The sequence below is a fragment of the Antechinus flavipes genome, chromosome 2 (genome assembly GCF_016432865.1).
Source record: "Antechinus flavipes isolate AdamAnt ecotype Samford, QLD, Australia chromosome 2, AdamAnt_v2, whole genome shotgun sequence".
NCBI lineage: Eukaryota > Metazoa > Chordata > Mammalia > Dasyuromorphia > Dasyuridae > Antechinus > Antechinus flavipes.
Window position 1 is genome coordinate 426,113,574 of NC_067399.1, and position 18,637 is coordinate 426,132,210.

General features: G+C 37.0%; 1 protein-coding gene across 2 annotated transcripts in view; it reads left to right on the forward strand.

Annotated features, from left to right (window-relative positions):
* The window catches only part of ERGIC1 (endoplasmic reticulum-golgi intermediate compartment 1), a 141,386-nt gene that overhangs the window by 60,387 nt on the left and 62,362 nt on the right, over window positions 1–18,637 (forward strand). For both annotated transcript variants that reach the window (XM_051978911.1, XM_051978910.1), the window contains exon 2: window positions 13,311–13,372. In XM_051978911.1, coding sequence (XP_051834871.1) covers window positions 13,311–13,372 — 62 coding nt within the window. The remainder of the gene's footprint in view (window positions 1–13,310; window positions 13,373–18,637) is intronic.

Sequence of the window (18,637 nt, forward strand, 5' to 3'; positions counted from 1 at the left end):
AAGTTAAAACCACTATGTTCAGGAGCCGTCAGTTCTTTTTTCTGGAAGTGGATAATATTTTTCATCACAAGCCCTTTGGAATTGTCTTGAATCAGTGTATTGCTGAGAATAGTGAAATCATTCATGCAATATTACTGTTACTGTGTACAATGTTCTCATGGTTCTGCTCACTTCATTTGCTCACTTCATATATATCTTCCCAGGTTTTTCTGAAACTATTTGTCATTTCTTATAGCACAATAGTATTCCATCACAATCACATATCACAACTTGTTCAATCATTCCCCGTTTTATTGATAACTCATCAATTTCCAATTCTTTACCACCACAAAAAGAACTGATATAAATAATTTTATAGATATAGGTCCTGGTCCTCCTTTTCTTTGGGATACAATAAAATAATAATATAAATTTAAATATAATATAATATTTATTATATATAGCATATACTATTATATATTATAGAAATATTATAAATATAATAATTTAATAAATAAATATAATAAATATTTATAAGTAATAGTACAATAAAAATTTCTTTGGTTATTGCTGAGTCAAAGGGAATACTTAGTTTTATAGCCCTTTGGGCACAGTTCCAAATTCAGAACTTACATTTTAATTGTAAAGTCAGTTAATATAAAAAATATATGCAGTAAAAATATAAAGTGAAAAAACATATGGTTCAATGTAAGGGAAATTGTGAAGAGAGGTTACTAGCAGTTAGGGACACCAGGAAAATGAACTGCATGTTAAAAAAGAAGAGAGGAAAATAGGGGTTAGCCAATGCAAAGACTGAGATGGAGATAAAAGCAGAAATGAATCCCTGCTCTCAAGGATGTTACATTTTATCAGAAGAGATATTTATCTATAGAAGTACATGGATAATTTGTGAGAAGGCACTAGCACTTGAGAGATCAGGAGAGGCTTCTCGTAATATGTGGCACTTGAGCTAAAGCTATATTTGGGGATGGTATCAACACTCTGTGTGTGTGTGTGTGTGTGTGTGTGTGCGCGCGCGCGTGTGTGTAAGAGGCAGGTGGTGCCTTGTTCTGAACAATTCTTTATTTTTTTTTTCTATCCACTGCCACATTAGGGACTATTAGGTCAACCCTAAGAAGCTTTTAGCACTGAGTCCTATAATGAAGGGATATAAGGAAGATGTACTATTGCTTTTTGCATTTTGCTAGAAGGAAGAAATAAATTGGTCTTGGGAATCTTTTTTTTTTTTTTATTGTGTGTGGGGATGAGTAATTTGATGGACAAAATTTATATATCATCATGTCTGTACTGATGAAGATTTTACCTGAATGGCTCTGCTGCTTTGGGCTGGATGGTCCACCTCACTAATAGTTTTTCTGCTGCTTGGGTGGAGAAGAACTCGACAAGCTGGAGCCTAAGGCTCCTCATTCCATTCAAGGGCATCCAGATAAAATGTAAAAATCTATTTTGGGGGAAGGTGACCCATCACTTTCACATTATTTGTTTTTCAGTGGCATATAAATTTTATTAAGTCTTGGAAACAGTGACATCATAAGTTGCTGCCTAGTTACCACCCACGTATGGTGAACCACAAAGTGATTTGAGATCCATCTGCAAGATCACAGAAGTGAGAACCTAACCAAGGAAGTTAAAATAGCATAGCTGAGCCATTTTGCTATGAAAAGAAATGACAGAGTAAGTCTGTTAGTCAGATATTTCCAGTGGCTCTTGCCCTGTTTAGGGACATGGGAAGTGTTATGCGTATTTTCTTTGAGTCTGGCTATGTATCCATGCATTGACTTAGAGAATAGAGTCCATAAGTGTGTTGTACATTGTATTTTTTTAAATACAAATTCAATTTTTCTGTTAATTGCCAACATAAAATTTGACATGAATTCCCCAAGAAACTTTTACACTAAATGTTTTAAAGTTATACTAAATAATTAAGCACACATTAAATCATTATTTATAGGAAAATAGCTTTTTGCAAGAACATTGATGATAACTCAGTGGATCAGTGACCTAATCCTTTTGGTTACTCTCTCCTTCCACAGGGGCAGATTATAATCTATCTGTGCTTTTCTATTTTGTGTGGTTCTTATCTATGACCTTCCCTAAATCCTTATAAAGAGTTCACTCAGCATGTTGTAAGCATTCTTCTAGATCTTTTAAAGTTTCATGGATATTAGTATTGCACTTGGACCAAATATCATTTGTTTACTCTCAATGCATGTTCATTCCACTTTTTTCATGGTCATGCATACCTTTAATGTTACTTCTTACAACATAAGGTATCATTGGTAATATGATGTGACTTACCTGTAGCTACCAAGCACACTTCCGTTATCTTTTGAATCACTTGAAACTGAAGTGTTTCTGAGATTGTGGTATTGTGTCTTGTCAGTCAGTCAGTAAGCATTTATTAAATATCAACTATGTGCCAGTCATTGTGTGAAGCAGGACATAATGGTATGAGGATACAAAGAAAGATAAAAAACCCTTTCCTCAAGGAGCTTATATTCTAATGTAACAACAATTTGCATAGCAGTAACAATAGCACTCAGAATATTAACATTCAAAATTAGTTACTAATAAAGTCGCAAAATACATGGGAGATCATTTGGTGTAGATAGAACATTGTCCTCAAGAATCAAGAAGTATAAACATCTATTTGATACTTAATGTCTCTATGATCATAAACAATTAACTTCTCTTGGCCTCAGGGCTCCATCTGTAAAATGAAGGTGTTTGAATCAATGACCTCCAAGATCCTTTTTCTCTCTGAACCTATCTCATAATTCTACATTTTGAGGATCAATAAGGGGAGCAAGGGATCAGTAATCAGTGAAGTGAGATTTCATCATCCTTCTTTAGGGATATGCTGTTCCTCATACTCAACTGTTTCCCTCTCATCTCCTTGCCTTTGCACACAGACTGAACTCCATACATGCATTCCTTCCTCCTTATCTCTGCATTTTACAGTGCTTATTTTCTTTTAAAGCTCAGTTCAATTGCTACTTCCCACTTGACATCCTAACTGATTTTCCCCAGCTCCTACTAGTGCTTTCCTGTTATGTTACACAAGACTTATTTTGTATAAATTTATTTCAAACATATTTATGTTTGTATGTCAAACATGTCTTATTCTATCAGCTCCCTGAATGCAGAGATTATCTCATTTTTTGCTTTGTATCCCCATCACCTAGCACAGTGCCTGCCTCATGGTAAGCACTTAATAAATGTGGTTTTTATTGACACTGATTAGATTGCTATCCTTTTGAGAGGAATACTTAAGTATTTGTAAGATCTGTGTTTTTAGTAGTTTAAGTATGTATCATGTGCTTTCCCCTCACTCCCTCCTCCCTGCTTTTTTCACACAAACTTCTTCCCTTTACATAAACTGATGTAGCTTTCAATGGTTCCTTGAGTTATCCTGGCCAAAGAAATCCATTACCCTACAGCTAACCAATAGTGAGTCACCCCAAACTTCCATAGGATAGTTGTTGAATGACTGACACAAAATCTTTCACCACATTCATTTTTTGACTCAAGTTTAGTAGGATCTGCTGCAGCTTGCAACTCTGCTGGCATCATCTAGGATAGCTCAGGGTCACCTCACATTATACTGAGGCGCTGAAGAAATCAATATCATAAACAACCAGAACAGGTTGCCTACAATAAAAAGACATTCTATCAGAAAACTTATTAATTTCTTATCTGTTAACTGAACCTTTGTAGTTTTTTTTCATTTCTTAGGTCCTCAGTAGCATTGTCTTATTACCAAAGCGATCAGGACTGACTGAAATTAGTAACAGATGAGGAACCTGGAACATTTTTGCATTTTGATATAGAAGAAAAGGCCTTGGCTTGGAACTATCAGGGTTTAATCCCAGCTCTGCTCTGCAGCTTTGAGTCGCTTCACCCTCGAGTCCTCAGAGCCCTTAGCTCTAAAATAAAGGTGTTGGAACAGATGTCCAAGGGCTTTTCCAGAGCAAAAGACTATGATCCTCTGTAATAGAGAGGTCTCTCTGGGTATTTTAATGTACACATATACATACATGAGGGAGATAGACTTATATAGTGACATAAACAAACCAACTCCCCCTCCCCCCCCCAAAAAAAAAAAACCCACAAGGAGTAGAAAGAGAAAGGAAGAGAGAGATAAAAATGCATGTGTGTATTTGTGGATGAGTGTATGTTTTTGAGTGAGTATGTGTGTGTGTGTGTATGTGTGAGAGAGAGATAGAATGCGACAGAGAGACACAGAGACACACAGAGAGAGAGAGAGACAGGGAGAAAGAGGGAGGGAGAGAGAAAGAGAGAGACACACACACAAGGAGAGAGAGAGGGAGGGGAGGGAGGAGTGGGGTAAGGAAGTATAGATTAGAAATTGTGAAAAAAAAAAAAGCTGTCATCTGAGACTGACTTCTACTGAATTCACTGGAGTTGCTTTTTTTTCCTACAGGAAAGAAGTTCCAATTTTAAAATGAAAGTCGCTGGGGAAAATAAGGTTCAGCATATCAAGTTTCACTTTAGCTTCACTCTATAATGACATAATTCCAGAATTGGAAGGTATCTTAGACAGAACAATTGACTGAATAAGAATCTGTTCTCTGCTTGAAGACTTCCAAAGTAGGGGAACCCCCTACTTCCTGAGATACAGCTCCTTTCTGCTTTGGGCAGCTCTTCTGTAGAGTGGAAATCTCTCCTTCTACAATTCTACCTCTTGTTCTTAGTTCTGTCTTTCTAAGACAACCAGAACAGTCTAATATCACTTTTACTTGGCAGCTTTCAGATACTTTGAAGGTAGCTAGTATGTCTCCCAGATTTCCTCTTTTCCAGGCTTAACACACTCAATTTCTCCAACTCTTCTAAATATGTTGAAGCTTCTCTGTGTGTTTTCTAAAAATGTGCCTAGAACTGAACACAATATTCTAGATTCAGAATGCTAGATAGATTCTAGAACTCATTAAGTGACACAGTAGAAAACAATTGATATCCCTGGAGTCAAGAACAGTCAGCCTTAGACCCTTACTATCCATGAAACCTAAGATTACAAGCAAATCCTATAATCTCTGTTTGCCTCAGTTTCCTCAACTGTAAAATGGGGATAATAACATCTGCCTAAGGTTGTTGTGAGAATAAAAACAAGATTTTTTAAGCATCCAGCAAATTTTACTTTGTAAATACTTCATAAATGTTTGTTTGTACATTGTAGATATTTCATAAATGCTTGTTTCCTTTTAGGTGGAGCCTCATTGGGTCAGAGTGATCAAGCAAGCAAACATTAATGAAGTACCTATTATATGCAAGGGACTAGAGATACAAAAGCAAAAATGAAACATTTCCTAACTTAAACAAGTTTACATTCTATCAGGGAAGATATTGTGAATCTATGTTCATGAATTCGTGGATATAAAATTTTAAATAACAAAGAGAAGGTAATTTGAGGGGAAGGGCAAGGTGGAGGAATCAGGAAAGGTTTCATGAACAGGAAGCACTTGAGATAAGCTTTGAAGAAAACAAGGGATTCCAGGAAGAAAAAGGGAAAATGTAGGCATGAGGGTCAGTGTGACTGCATTACATTGTAGTCTAAGAAAAGGAATCATTTATAAATAGACTGGCAAGGTAGAATGGGGCCAAATTGTAAATGGCTTTAAAAAACAAACTGAAGATTTCTTATTTGATCCAAGAGATAGTAGTGAACTATGGAGTTTGAATAGGAGGATGACATGGTTTGACCCTCAGTTAAGCAAAATTACTTGAGTGTTTGGGGATGGATTGGAGTGAGGTAAGGATTGTATATTGTATAACATTTTCTTTGCTATGTGACAATTTTCTTTTGTAGAACAAAAGATTTGGAAAAAAAACATTGGATTTAGAGTTATAGTTTCTAATTTTCTAATCCAGCTCTTTCATTTTACAAATGAAGAAACTGAGGCCCAAAGCAGTAAAATAATGAACTCAAATTCACACTGGTAGTAAATACCAGAGATGGAATTTTAACCTGATTTTCTATTTGCTATCCATTGCTCTTTCTGTTTTGCCATGTCCAGATCCTAACTGCCATTTATTAGCTACAGAGCTTTTGGCAAATTACTTGGTGTATCAACCTGTTTTCCCATGTATAAAATACACAGTAGTAGTTGTATATCTTACTTCCTGAGGCTGTTCTGAGGATGAGAAGAGACAATATGTATGTTGTCTGTATATGAATATTATATATCATTTGTGTACCTTGGTAGTACTATATACATATAAAATAGTATTAGTATTCCTTCTCTAAAGTTCTCTTTCTGTACTTTATCATGATGTGGAAGATGACCCTAGAGTCAGCCAGAGTACAAGCTCTAATGAATGCTACCAGTTTCTAGCACTTAGCAGAGTGCTTGGCACATAGTGGGCACTTAAATGCTTATTGAGTAATATGAGTCTAGTAATAGACTCTGTCATGTGAGGACCATATTTATGTGGTCTAGGACAAGTATGGAAAGACACTTTGCCAGAAGATTGGTCCCTGAGTGATGGACTTCCAGAGTTCTTTTGGTTGAAGAAAGACATCTGCTAAGATGTGGGCAGGTTTAGTCTGTAACAAGGGTAAAATGCCACAGCTAGCTATTTGAACAATGAGTCCAGGAATTGGGAGTGTTATTATTGCTTTTCAACATTAAGTCTAATTGATATGCCCTCTGTTTTAATGTAAACCCATTTCTTCCCATCTGGTCTTTGGAACTCAAAGAGAACCCACCTTCTATTACATCTTCCTTATTAGTAAGAACAATAATTGAATTTCCCTGTGGCCTTCTGTGGGTTATGAGAAAAGCCCTTGGTGATCCTCAAAAGGCCAGATTTAAATGAGAGTCATTGCTCCTGTTATTGGTAATAAGAAGGATGAAGCACTTTGTTCTGATTCTGAACAACTCCATTTTCTTTAACCCCTTTTCTAACCCATTGATCCCTTTAAATGCTCTTGTATAGAATGTATCCGGTATGTCTTCATCCTCCTTAATGTGAGGCGACCAAAGATAGACACGATACTCTACGCTAAGGAGGAGCTGACTAATGTGGAACATAGTGGAAGAATTACTTCCTGCCCTTGGCATGTCATAGCCCTATTAATTCATCCTTGTCTCCTGCTGGCCTTTGTCACAGTGGCCTTATATTGCTGATTCACTGGGCTTGTGGTCAGCCATGACATTCTACCCCAACCCCAAGGTCTTGATATTAAGCTTTGTGAGGCCCATCTCTTTTCTCAGCCCATATTGGTGATACTGATTTTTAGCCTTTTAAATACCATCGTTTTTTTTTTTCTTTTTTTTTTTTAATATCATCGTTTTCGACAAAGTACTATAGATTCTCAAGTTACCCAGTGTCATTTGGAGGTTCCTATCTCATCCAGAGTCCCCACCTAATTTAATGTGCACTTCAACTTTGACAGGCATCTTTTAAAACCTTTCATCAGAGTCACTGACAAAAATATTGCTTAGAATGAACCCTAGAACCACACAGACTGTTATAGCATTATGAAATGGGGAGAATACTGGATTAAGAGCCAGAATATAGAAGGTAGAGAAGAGAATACTGCGCTAGCTATCAGATTCAGGGTTTTATATAAACTGGTTGATCAAGAATGGAACAATTCAGTTTAGTGAGCCTTAGTTTCCTCAACTGCCAAACAAGAATACTAAAATTATACTATCAGCTTACAGAGTGATTATATTATAGCATAATGTAATATGAGGGCTGTCTAAAAGTTGTTCATTTTCCTGTCTTCCACACACTGATATATCATACCTATTCAGGATGCCCTTGGATTTCAAGTCTAGTGTTTCTTTCCATCAGCATGCTACTTCTTTGTATTAACTGCCCATCATCCATCTATCCTGCTTCCTGCTAATTAGTCATAGAAAGAAATCCAGGTAGTCTGGTCACAAAGCCATGTTGACTATTTCCTAATATCTATATATTCTTTTTTTTTTTTAAATAACTTTTTATTGACAGAACCCATGCCAGGGTAATTTTTTACAGCATTATCCCTTGCACTCACTTCTGTTCCGATTTTTCCTCTCCCTCCCTACATCCCCTCCGCAAGATGGCAAGCAGTCCTTTACATGTTGAATAGGTTACAGTATATCCTAGATACAATACATGTGTGCAGAACCGAACAGTTCTCTTGTTGCACAGACTTGGATTCAGAAGGTAAAAATAACCCGGGAAGAAAAACAAAAATGCAAGCAGCTTATATTCATTTCCCAGTGTTCTTTCTTTGGGTGTCGCTTCTTCTGTTCATCCTTGATCCATTGAAACTGAATTAGCTCTCTTTATCGAAGAGATCCACTTCTATCAGAATACATCCTCAAACAGTATCGTTGTTGAGGTATATAATGATCTCCTGGTTCTGCTTATTTCACTTAGCATCAGTTCATCTAAGTCTCGCCAAGCCTCTCTGTATTCATCCTGCGGGTCATTCCTTACAGAACAATAATATTCCATAACGTTCATATACCACAATTTACTCAACCATTCTCCAATTGATGGGCATCCATTTATTTTCCAGCTTCTAGCCACTACAAACAGGGCTGTCACAAACATTTTGGCAATACAGGTCCCTTTCCCTTTAGTATCTCTTTGGGGTATAAGCCCAGTAGAAACACTGCTGGATCAAAGGGTATGCACAGTTTGATAACTTTTTGAGCATAGTTCCAAATTGCTCTCCAGAATGGCTGGATGTGTTCACAATTCCACCAACAATGTATCAGTGTCCCTGTTTTCCCACATCCCCTCCAACATTCCGCATTATCTTTCCTTGTCACTCTAGCCAATCTGACAGGTGTGTAGTGGTATCTCAGTATCTATATATTCTTATAAGGATAGTTAAGTGGCTCAGTGGACAGAGTACCATCTTCCTAAGTTCAAATATGGCCTCAGATATTTTATTAGTGGTGTGATCCTAGGTAAGTCACTTAATCCTGTTTACCACAGTTTCCATAAAATGAATTGATACCTTTGCCAAGGAAACACCAAATGAAGACACAAAGAGTTGGACAAAACTGAAATGACTGAACAACAAATATATTCTCATAGATAATTGCTTATAGATTTCCCACCTCAATTGTGTTTCTATATTCATTAATTTTTTAAATTGTTAGAATCTTTAAATTGGATATCTGATTATTGAGGATGAGGACTTTGTTGTAGCAATCTCTTCTTTTCCAAATTTAATGATCTTTTCTCATTTCATTCTTCCTGATCTCCCTGCAGCCTTTAATACTACCCAACAACCTCTTTTTTTCTTCTTTCTAGGTTTTCATGAATTTTTCTCTCCTAGTTCTTCTCCTACTTCTCTGATTTCTTTTTCTTAGTCTCCTTTGATTCATCTCCCTCCTGGTCATCTGTGCTTACTCCTGGGCCTTTTTCTCTCTTCCTTCTGTGCTATTTCACTTGGTGATCTCATCAACTGCCATGGATTCAGTTGTCATCTCTATGCTAATAATTCTCAAATCTCCATATACAGTTCTAACCTTTCTGCTGACCTCCAATCTCACATCTTCAAATTCCTTTTAAACATGTCCAATTGGATGAGTCATAGACGTCTTAAACTTGACATTTCCAAAACTAAACTCATTTTTTGTCTTAAACCCTCTCCTCCTCCTGATTTCTCTTTTACTTCTGGGGGTGCTGTGATCTTCCCAAATACCTAGGTTTTAAACTTATGTGTCATCCTCGATTCTTCATTCTCACCTCCATATCCAATCTATTGCCAAGACCTTTTCATAATACTCCTTGCAGGTAACTTCTCTTCTTCACTTCCACTAGGCCCTTATCACATCATGCCTGAATTATCACATTAGTCTGCTCTTGGATTGTTCTGCTATAAGTCTTTTCTTATTCCCATCTATCTTTGACTCAGCTGTCAAAGCTGACTCTAAAGCATGAGTCTGACCATGTCACCCACCTACTTATTAAACACCAGTGTGGTTCCCTATCATCTCCAAGATCAAATAAAAAATCCTATATTTGGTATTCAAAATCCTTCACAGTCTCCTCTGTTTTCATGACCCCTCCTCCTCCATCCCAGTCACGTTAGTCTCTACTCCCCTTCTCCTGTCCTCCCCCATTTATTCTGTGATTCAATGACACAGGCTTCCTTGCTGTTCTTTGAGTAAAACACTCTTATTTCCCAATATTTTTGCTTGCTATTATTATTCCCCATGTCTGGAATGCTCTCCCTCATCTTCACCTCCTGGTTTCCTTTGCTTTCTTCAAACCCCAGCTAAAATCCTGCTTTCTTAAAGAAGCCTTTCCCTGTCTATCCCCTTTAATCATCTCCTATGTACCCATTATATGGCTTATTTGTACCTAACTGTTCTCATGTCCTCTTCCCCCTTACACTTCAAACACCTTGAGAGCAGCAAGGAATGTCTTTTGCTTTGTTTTGTATCCCTAGTTCCTAGCACAATGCCTGGCACAGAGTATGTGATGTTTACTGACTGACCAACTGTATCTGTATTTATGATAGTTAATAAGTACTTCACTAACTACTTCAACAAGTAATAAGTACTTGTTGAATTGAAATGTACCTGGAATTATTCAGTTCTTTGGATAGCCTGTCTGCTCAAATTCCTAAAATAAATTCTTTCTACCATAGCTAACCCTTGCCCAAGAACAAAAATAGCTTATCCATAGGTTTTCTTCTAACCAGTTCTATCCAGTTCTGACCAATTGGTTCTCTTCCATGCCCTCTGCTACTACCATTCACAAACCAGCCTGACATATACTTTTCTTTCATGACATAAAGTAGGAATTTTGAATTATAGTATCACAGGCAGCATGAGCAAGTGGAAAGAGGCTAGAAGACCTGGATTCAAGTCTTATCTCTGACATCCTATGTCTGACACATATTGACAGAGTCCAGGCAGGCTCTTTCAGTGCCCACAGGCAATTCTCCATGATTTCATGGTGCAGAACAGAGATTTTCTTCCCCAGGGGTTGTTTGCCCCAGTGAGATCATAGATCTAGTTAGCTTGTAAAAGACCTTAAATGTCAGACTTAGGAATTTGTATTTTACTTTGTATCTCAGTGATTCCAAAATATTTTTTAATATTTTAAAATATCATTTAAAAATATTATAGGATATAGATGAGACTTGTGATTTCAGTGGTTCCTCAGCAAGGAACATCCCTTGACCAGTGGAAGAAGCACTTTTTTTTTCTTCTATACATATTTCCACATTTATGATGCTGCACAAGAGAAGTCAGATTAAAAAGAAAAAAGAGAAAAAAACAAGCAAACAACAAAAAAAGCTGAAAATACTACATTGTGACCCACATCCAGTTTGCACAGTCTTCTCTCTATACACAGATGGCTTTCTACATCACAAGTCCATTAGAACTGGTCTGAATCACTGGATTGTAGAAAAGAATCACGTCCATCAGAGTTGATCATTGTATAATCTTATTGTTGCTGTGTACAATGTTCTCTTGGTTCTACTCACTTCATTTAACATTAGAGGAATCACTTTCTTTGGAACTTATGGTCTTAGAGAGTTGCAAAGAGTATTGAGGGTGGACTTACCCAGACTCTGAGAATCTCCTTTTTAATTTAATTTAATTTATTAATTTAAATTTATTCTGTTGTTTTTTATTTGAATTTTCCAATGATATCAACATTTCTATGTAGATTGGAAGTGGAGAAAACTATATATATAAAACTGCAGATATCTGTTGTATTTTTTTTTCTTTTAATATATAATAAATTAACTTGTCACTTTCAAGTTGTCCTGATTATGATTTTTCCCAATCTTCCTTCTATTCTCTTCTCATTAGGGCAGTGTGGATAGAGGAAATGGTAGAGAAGAACCCTAATCATCATTTCCTGCCCACCCTCAACTGAAAATAAAGAAAAGTAAAAGTCTTGGCACAAATATGATAGTCATAATTTACCAAATTATCCATATCCAAAAAATGTATGTCTCTTTCTTTATCTCTCTTTCATTTGAAAATTGGTGATTGTTTGTTGACTTGGTGAGGGAGGAGGTAAGGGACAGAGGAAGAAAAATTGGAACTCAAAATCTTATAGAAACGAATGGTAAAAACTATCTTTTACATGTAATTGGAAAAATAAAATGCTATTAAAATAAAAAAAAAAGAAAACTGGTAGCATGTTTCATCATTAAGGACCCATTTTTAATATCAGATTATTTCCCAATTCCCCCATATGATAATAATTGTATTTTTAATATCTTTTGATGATACAAAACTTATAAAATCTATGATTCTTTGAAACGAATTTTATTTTATTAATTAGAACAGGAGCTACATCTACTTGAAAAATTTATACATAAATGTGGAAGATATTGAGTCTATAAAATGTTTGTTTACTTATGGATTCACATATGAATATATGACTACTTCCAATAATTCTGTGCCCTTTCTCCCCACCCCAAGCTTATTGCTCTATATGATAAGGATGGCCTAGCAAAATTCTAAAGACTTTTGAGCAGAGGAATGACATGAAGAACATTATACATTAGGAAGATTACTAAAGCAGTTATATGAATGACAGGTTGAACAGAGGAGAGGCTGGAGGCAAAAAAAAAAATTAGAAGGTTATCTCAATATTATAGATGAGATCTGTTGATGAGGACCTAAATTAGGGTGATGGCCAGGCATGTGGGTAAAAAGGCAAGGATGAATACCGGTGGTATTATAGAAGCACAAGGCAATTTAGGTTAAGTGACTTGCCCAGGGCCACACATCTAAGAAGTGTTCGTGTCTGAGGTCACATTTGAATTCAGGTCCTCCTGACTTCAGGACTAGTCCAGGGCTAGTCTACTGCACCACCTAGCTGTCCCTCCCCTCAAGTTTTGATGAAAAGAAGTCCAGAAATCTAGTTTTCATAATTCAAATCCAACCCATTCCTACCTTCTACTCCATCTCCCTAAAAAAAAAAAAAAAATCCGAGGAGAGAAATAATTTCACTCAGCAGCCATAAGAGTTTGGTTGTTTCTGAAAGATGGAATTTGCCAAATATATTTTTATCATTCACCTAGATCTGAGCTGATCCTGAGTGGGAAGAGAAAAAGGAAAATGGGGATGAAGACAGTGGAAAGATGGAAAGATGAAACCAAAGAGGAAGTGTTACACAATTATATAAATCTTCAGAAAGGCTGATTGTTGTCCTTCCTTGCCAACCCCTTGCCTCACCATGGAAAAGATCCTGATTGGATTGGAATATTAAAGGGGAAAATGAGTAGCACCATTCAGCCTCATGGGGAAGTGATGATTGAAATGTCCTGCCTAGCTCACCCTTGATGCTTTTCCTCCTTTCAGATTTGACATCTACCGGAAGGTACCAAAAGACCTTACTCAGCCAACATACACTGGGGCGATCAGTGAGTACCAGTCTAACTTCCTTTGCCTCCCTTGGCTCCTTTCAGTCCTCAATGGGACCACCCCTCTTTACCTGCCTCTTTTTTTACTCTTGGGAATCACTGGGACTTGAAAAAGGAAAATAGGGAAAAGAAAAAGAGATTTTGTGCAATATGGTGGCCAATTCTTAGCTGGAGAGCCACTTCATGGCCCTTTCAAAGACACTATGTGTGGTCTATAGAGCTCCCTCAATATTTTAAGTCCTGTTTAGAGAGATGGGCACTCTCCCCTGGAGGTCAGATTTTCATTAACAGTAAGGATTTTGTTAGTGGTCAGTATGTCCACAGTTGAGGCATCCTGTTGACTAGCTGCCAGAGGTATCTGAGCCCTTCCTTCTATCCAGCATCTTAGTCATAGCCTATGAAAGCCACTAACACTGTGTACTATTTTGTGTCTAGGAGCCCTGTGTGGTCTTGGTGTTTCTAGGTGAGAGGATAACAGAAAACCTTTGATATATTTTTATTTTATAAGATCCAGAGTTGAAGAAAGGTCCAGTCCCAGTTCATTAGTTACTAATAGTAGTGGTTCATTTACATGGGGCTCCAAAATGGAAACCTAGACCCAGAGAAAAAAGTGGATTTGGGTCATTTGGGGCCAGGATCATTTCTTTTCTCTCAGACTCTTCAGAGTCTGGAAGATAAGGAGTGGCTTGTGAAACTGAAGAAATTCAAAGGATAGGAATTCAGGCCTTCCCAGCTACCCATTTAAGTGAAGTCTTGGAACCCTAGTAGTGTGTGATTTGCAAGTGATGGTTTTGACAGAAACCAGGGCTATCATTACTGCAGAATCAGAGAAAGAATACCTGTGTGTTAGGGAACCAAGAGTAGACTCGAGTCCCACTCCTGGTTTATCAGCAGAGGCCTTGGAATCGAAGGGAACATCCCACATCTGATTTTTACCACTTTCCCTGAGTCTGCCTATGTCTTTGGCCAATTCAGACCATTCAGAGTCAAGGTACCAGAAAGCAGAGCAGTGAAGAAGTGAGAGGAAAGAAAGGCAGTCAAAACCTGAGCACTCCACACTCCTAGACCATATCAAGTCCAACCCTTACTTACCCTACAGTGCCTGAAATAATCTTAGCAGCTGTACAATCCAACATCTTTACTCTTCAGACAAGGCAGCTGAAGCCCAGGAAGGATCTATGTTTTGCCCAGATTCACTCTGACAAGTCAGGACCATATTGGGACTAGAATCCCAATTTCTTGACAAATCTGATCTGTGAAGGAATTCACTATCTGAGATAATAGCACTGGGGTTAGGACAAAAGAAATAGAAGTACTTCTCTGTTCCTTGTGGCTACTTTAATTGTGTTACCTCACTCTTGACTAGTTCAGTGTCTCCCTCTTCTTCCTTTCTTCCATTTTTCATTCTTTCCATTCTATTTATTCTATTTCCCTAAAACTGGGTAGGTTGAGTGGGGGAAGAGATGACAATGGTTAGGAATGGTGGGATGAGACAAATCATTCAATATTTACTCTTCTTTCCCTTGTCTCTTTCCTCCCCCAATCCTCAATCTAAATGTTCCCTGCAAGTTTGAAGAAACATAGTCCTTATGTGTCTTTTCATTTTAGCCACACAGTCAAGATAAGAATGTAGCTACCTTAACTTTATTCATACACCTCAACTCATTAAATAATTCAGCAAACATATATTAATGTCTATCACTCAAAGGAAAGGAGGCACATAAGCCAGGAGAGGGATACAAAGAAAAAATGAACAACCCCTGCCTTCAAAGAGCCTATATTCTAATAAGTACATACAGCATATATACAGATAAGAAAATGGAACACAATTGACAGAGGGAAAGAGAATTAAAATGAGAAGATCAAGGCAAACTTCATGGAGGAAATGATGTCACTGGACAATTCAATTCAACAAACATACCTCTATGTATAAACACCATATTTGCTGCTATGGGCCATGATTAAATGAGACCCAGTTCTAAGCTTTATAGAGTTGATAATTTATATAAATTATTCATTCTTCCACTCAGAATCGTATACTAGTTCCCAAATAAAGTCCAAACTCTTCAGTCTATCTTTCAGGTACTCACCAGTCCCAATTGGATCATAGAGGTAGAGCTGAAAAGGACCTCAAAAACCATCCACATGAGCCACTTCATTTCACAGAGGAGGAAACTGAGGCCTAGGGAATTTAATATTTAATGAGATTTACAAACGGCTAATAGTAATAGTTCTTAAGAGTATATACACTGCTTTTTACACATATCATCTTATTTGATTTGCACAAGAACTCTTTTGAGGAAGATCCTGTTATCTTCACTTTACAAATGATGAACCTGAGGCTGAGAGGAATTATGCGATTTGCCCTGGATTGCACAGCTAGTGAACAGTTGAAGCAATATCCAAACTCCAGCTTTCTTGACTCCAGTACCATACTCTTTCCACTATTCCACAAAGCTGCCTTAATGCCTTGCCCATGGTCAAATGAGTTATAAACTTCAAGAGTAAAATTTGAACCCAGGGCCTCTGACTTTAGGGCTTTTGCTCCTCCCACCATATTACTTTACTTCCCTATGTTTTATTAGAGGAAAAGTCATTGACTTATGGTTAGTTCAGCTGAATTCTGAATTTACCACAAACTTACAATAGAATTTTAATCAAATTTGGGATGTTCAGTTTCCAAACTTCCAAAATAAATGTCAGACTAGGTAATCTTTTAAGGTTTCTTTATTCAGTGCTTTTGTTATTTATTCCATGATTCTTGCTTTTAGCGTTATCTCCTATTCCTCTCAAACTTCCACTCTGTTTTACTGAAATGAAATGTACACATGATGTTTAGCTTCTATCTCTGGAACATGCATTGTTCCTCTGCTTTAAGTGCAGTTTTCCATTCTCCACCTCTACTGCTGTCTACATTCCACACATCCTTCAAGTCTAAGCTCTTGGAAGAAGTCACAGTGATCAAAAGGAGATAAGATCTCTAAAGTTTTTAGCCCAACCCATAGTAGGCTCATAATAAATTGATCCCTTTCCTTTTAGTAAGACAACTTACTATAATGGATAGAGAACTGGACTTGGATTCAGAAAGTCTTGGGATTAAGTCTAGTCCCAGTGTGACATTAGACAAGCCATTTAATTTCTCTGTGCCTCAGTTTCCTTATGTGTAAAGTGAGGGTGATAGGGTTTTGTTAGAGTCAAATAAGATGATGACAATCAATATATAATACTTTCCCCCTCTTTGTTTATCATCTCTATTATTTTTTTAAGTTTTAACCATTTACTTTTATAAGATTTTGATTTCTGATTTTTGTGTGTGTGTGTGCCCCATGACAAATATGGAATATGGAATATTGGGAATAATTGCACACATTTAACCTATATCAGCTTGCTTGCTGTCTTGGGAAAGAGGGAGAAAGAAGGAGAGGGAGAAAAATTTGGAACACAAGGTTTCGCAAAGGTGAATGTTGAAAACTATCTTTGCATATAAAATAAAAATAAAGTAAAATGAAAGTAATAAAAATAAAACTAAAATTAAAAAAAAAATATTTTGATTTCAATTTTTTTCTTTCTCCTTTCTTCTCCCTCTTCAAGATGGCAAGCAATCTGATATAGGTTATATACAACGTATCACGCTTTTAAGCTGATGAAAACTTGCTCTGCTATTATTATTATTCCCCTCCTGTAAATTCCCATAACTTTCATTGTCTGGGCTTATGGGGTGAGGTGGGAAGCACAGCTAAATCTCACCAACAATTTCAATAAGCATGTGGTATTTTAATTGTTTGAGCAAAAATGTCCATTGAAATTGTTGGATGAATGAATCTTATCATGACTGTGACACAAGTGCTAGAGGGTTTTGAGCTCTCTAATGGCAGAAGACATAGGCTTAGAGATTTTAGGCCTTTTCTCTGTGAAATGTGTTATCTAGCAAAAGGTACTTGGATATAGATGTAAGGAGAATCAATGCCTAACATCAGCTGCATCAAACTGCTTGATTGATAGGGAGGCAATAAGGGAAGTATAGAAAGACTCCCTCATTCTTTACAGTAACTATTTCAATAACTTTTCCACTCTCCTCTTGCCACCAATGTTGTGCCTACTCCCACACTTCCAGCAGACGATCTAGCCTCCTACTTCACTGGAAAAATTAAAATTATTTGATGTAAACTCCCCCTGCTTCCTTCTTTTAGTCACAATTTTTCACCCTCTTTCCTTTCCCTTCAGTTATAGAAGAAAAAGTACTGCTCTTCATTAAGACTAATATCCCATCTCTGCCTATGATTCCATCCCATCTCATCTCCAGGTCTCTGTTCCGAGTCATCTTTTTGAAATGTCTTGAATCTCTCCCTTGCTATTTATATATTTCCATTTGCTTTTAAAATGGTCCTGGCCATAAAGGGGAAAAAAAAAACCTTCCCCTGATCCATCTCTCCAACCTCTCTTTGTTTTACATTGCCAAGTGTCTCAAAAAAGTCTGCAGCCAATGCTTTTACCTGCCTACTGAAACGATTTTCTTGGGGGTATTAATGACTCATACCTTCTTTTTGGTACGGATAAAAAAAATGTTTTCCAGAACAGCTTGCTGGTGATCAGTCTAAAACTTTTCACTTCTTGGAGATATTTTAATGATTATCTATTAAGGTCCATTAATTAATATTGGAGTCTTTGGGTTCTGGGCAATAGAACAGTCCCATAATAAGGTTTTAGGATAAGTAATTATATTAACCTCATTGACTGTGTTGGTCCCATTCACTTTATAGCAAATTTTCTTAAAATGAATATATTTTTTGAGGAATTAGTAGGGGATCTTTGAAGAGGTTGGGGAATATTTAGAACCTTCACCAGATCACAGGGATCTTCTTTGAAGACTTATTTTTACACTCAGTAGGATGTAAACACCTAAAGGACAGGAACTATCATTTTTTTCATCATATTTCTAGAGCCTAGCATGATGCTTTACAAGTATATACACTTATCATATTTGTTGAAGTGAATGGAATAGACAAGGAGCAACAAAAAAATTGCCACTGGTGATTCACCTGCTATTCATTCCCTCACAACCGTAGTGTAGGGTAGGGTGGGTTAGGAGCAACAGCTGAATCTCACCAGCCACTTCAACAAATATTTGGTATTTTAATTGAGCAAAAATGTCTCTTGAAATTGTCGGATGAACAAATCTTATTGTGGCTGTATTACCAGTTCTCTCTTGGAAGAAGGCACAGACTTGGGAATTTCAGACCTTGTCTCTGTGAAATGTGTTTTCTA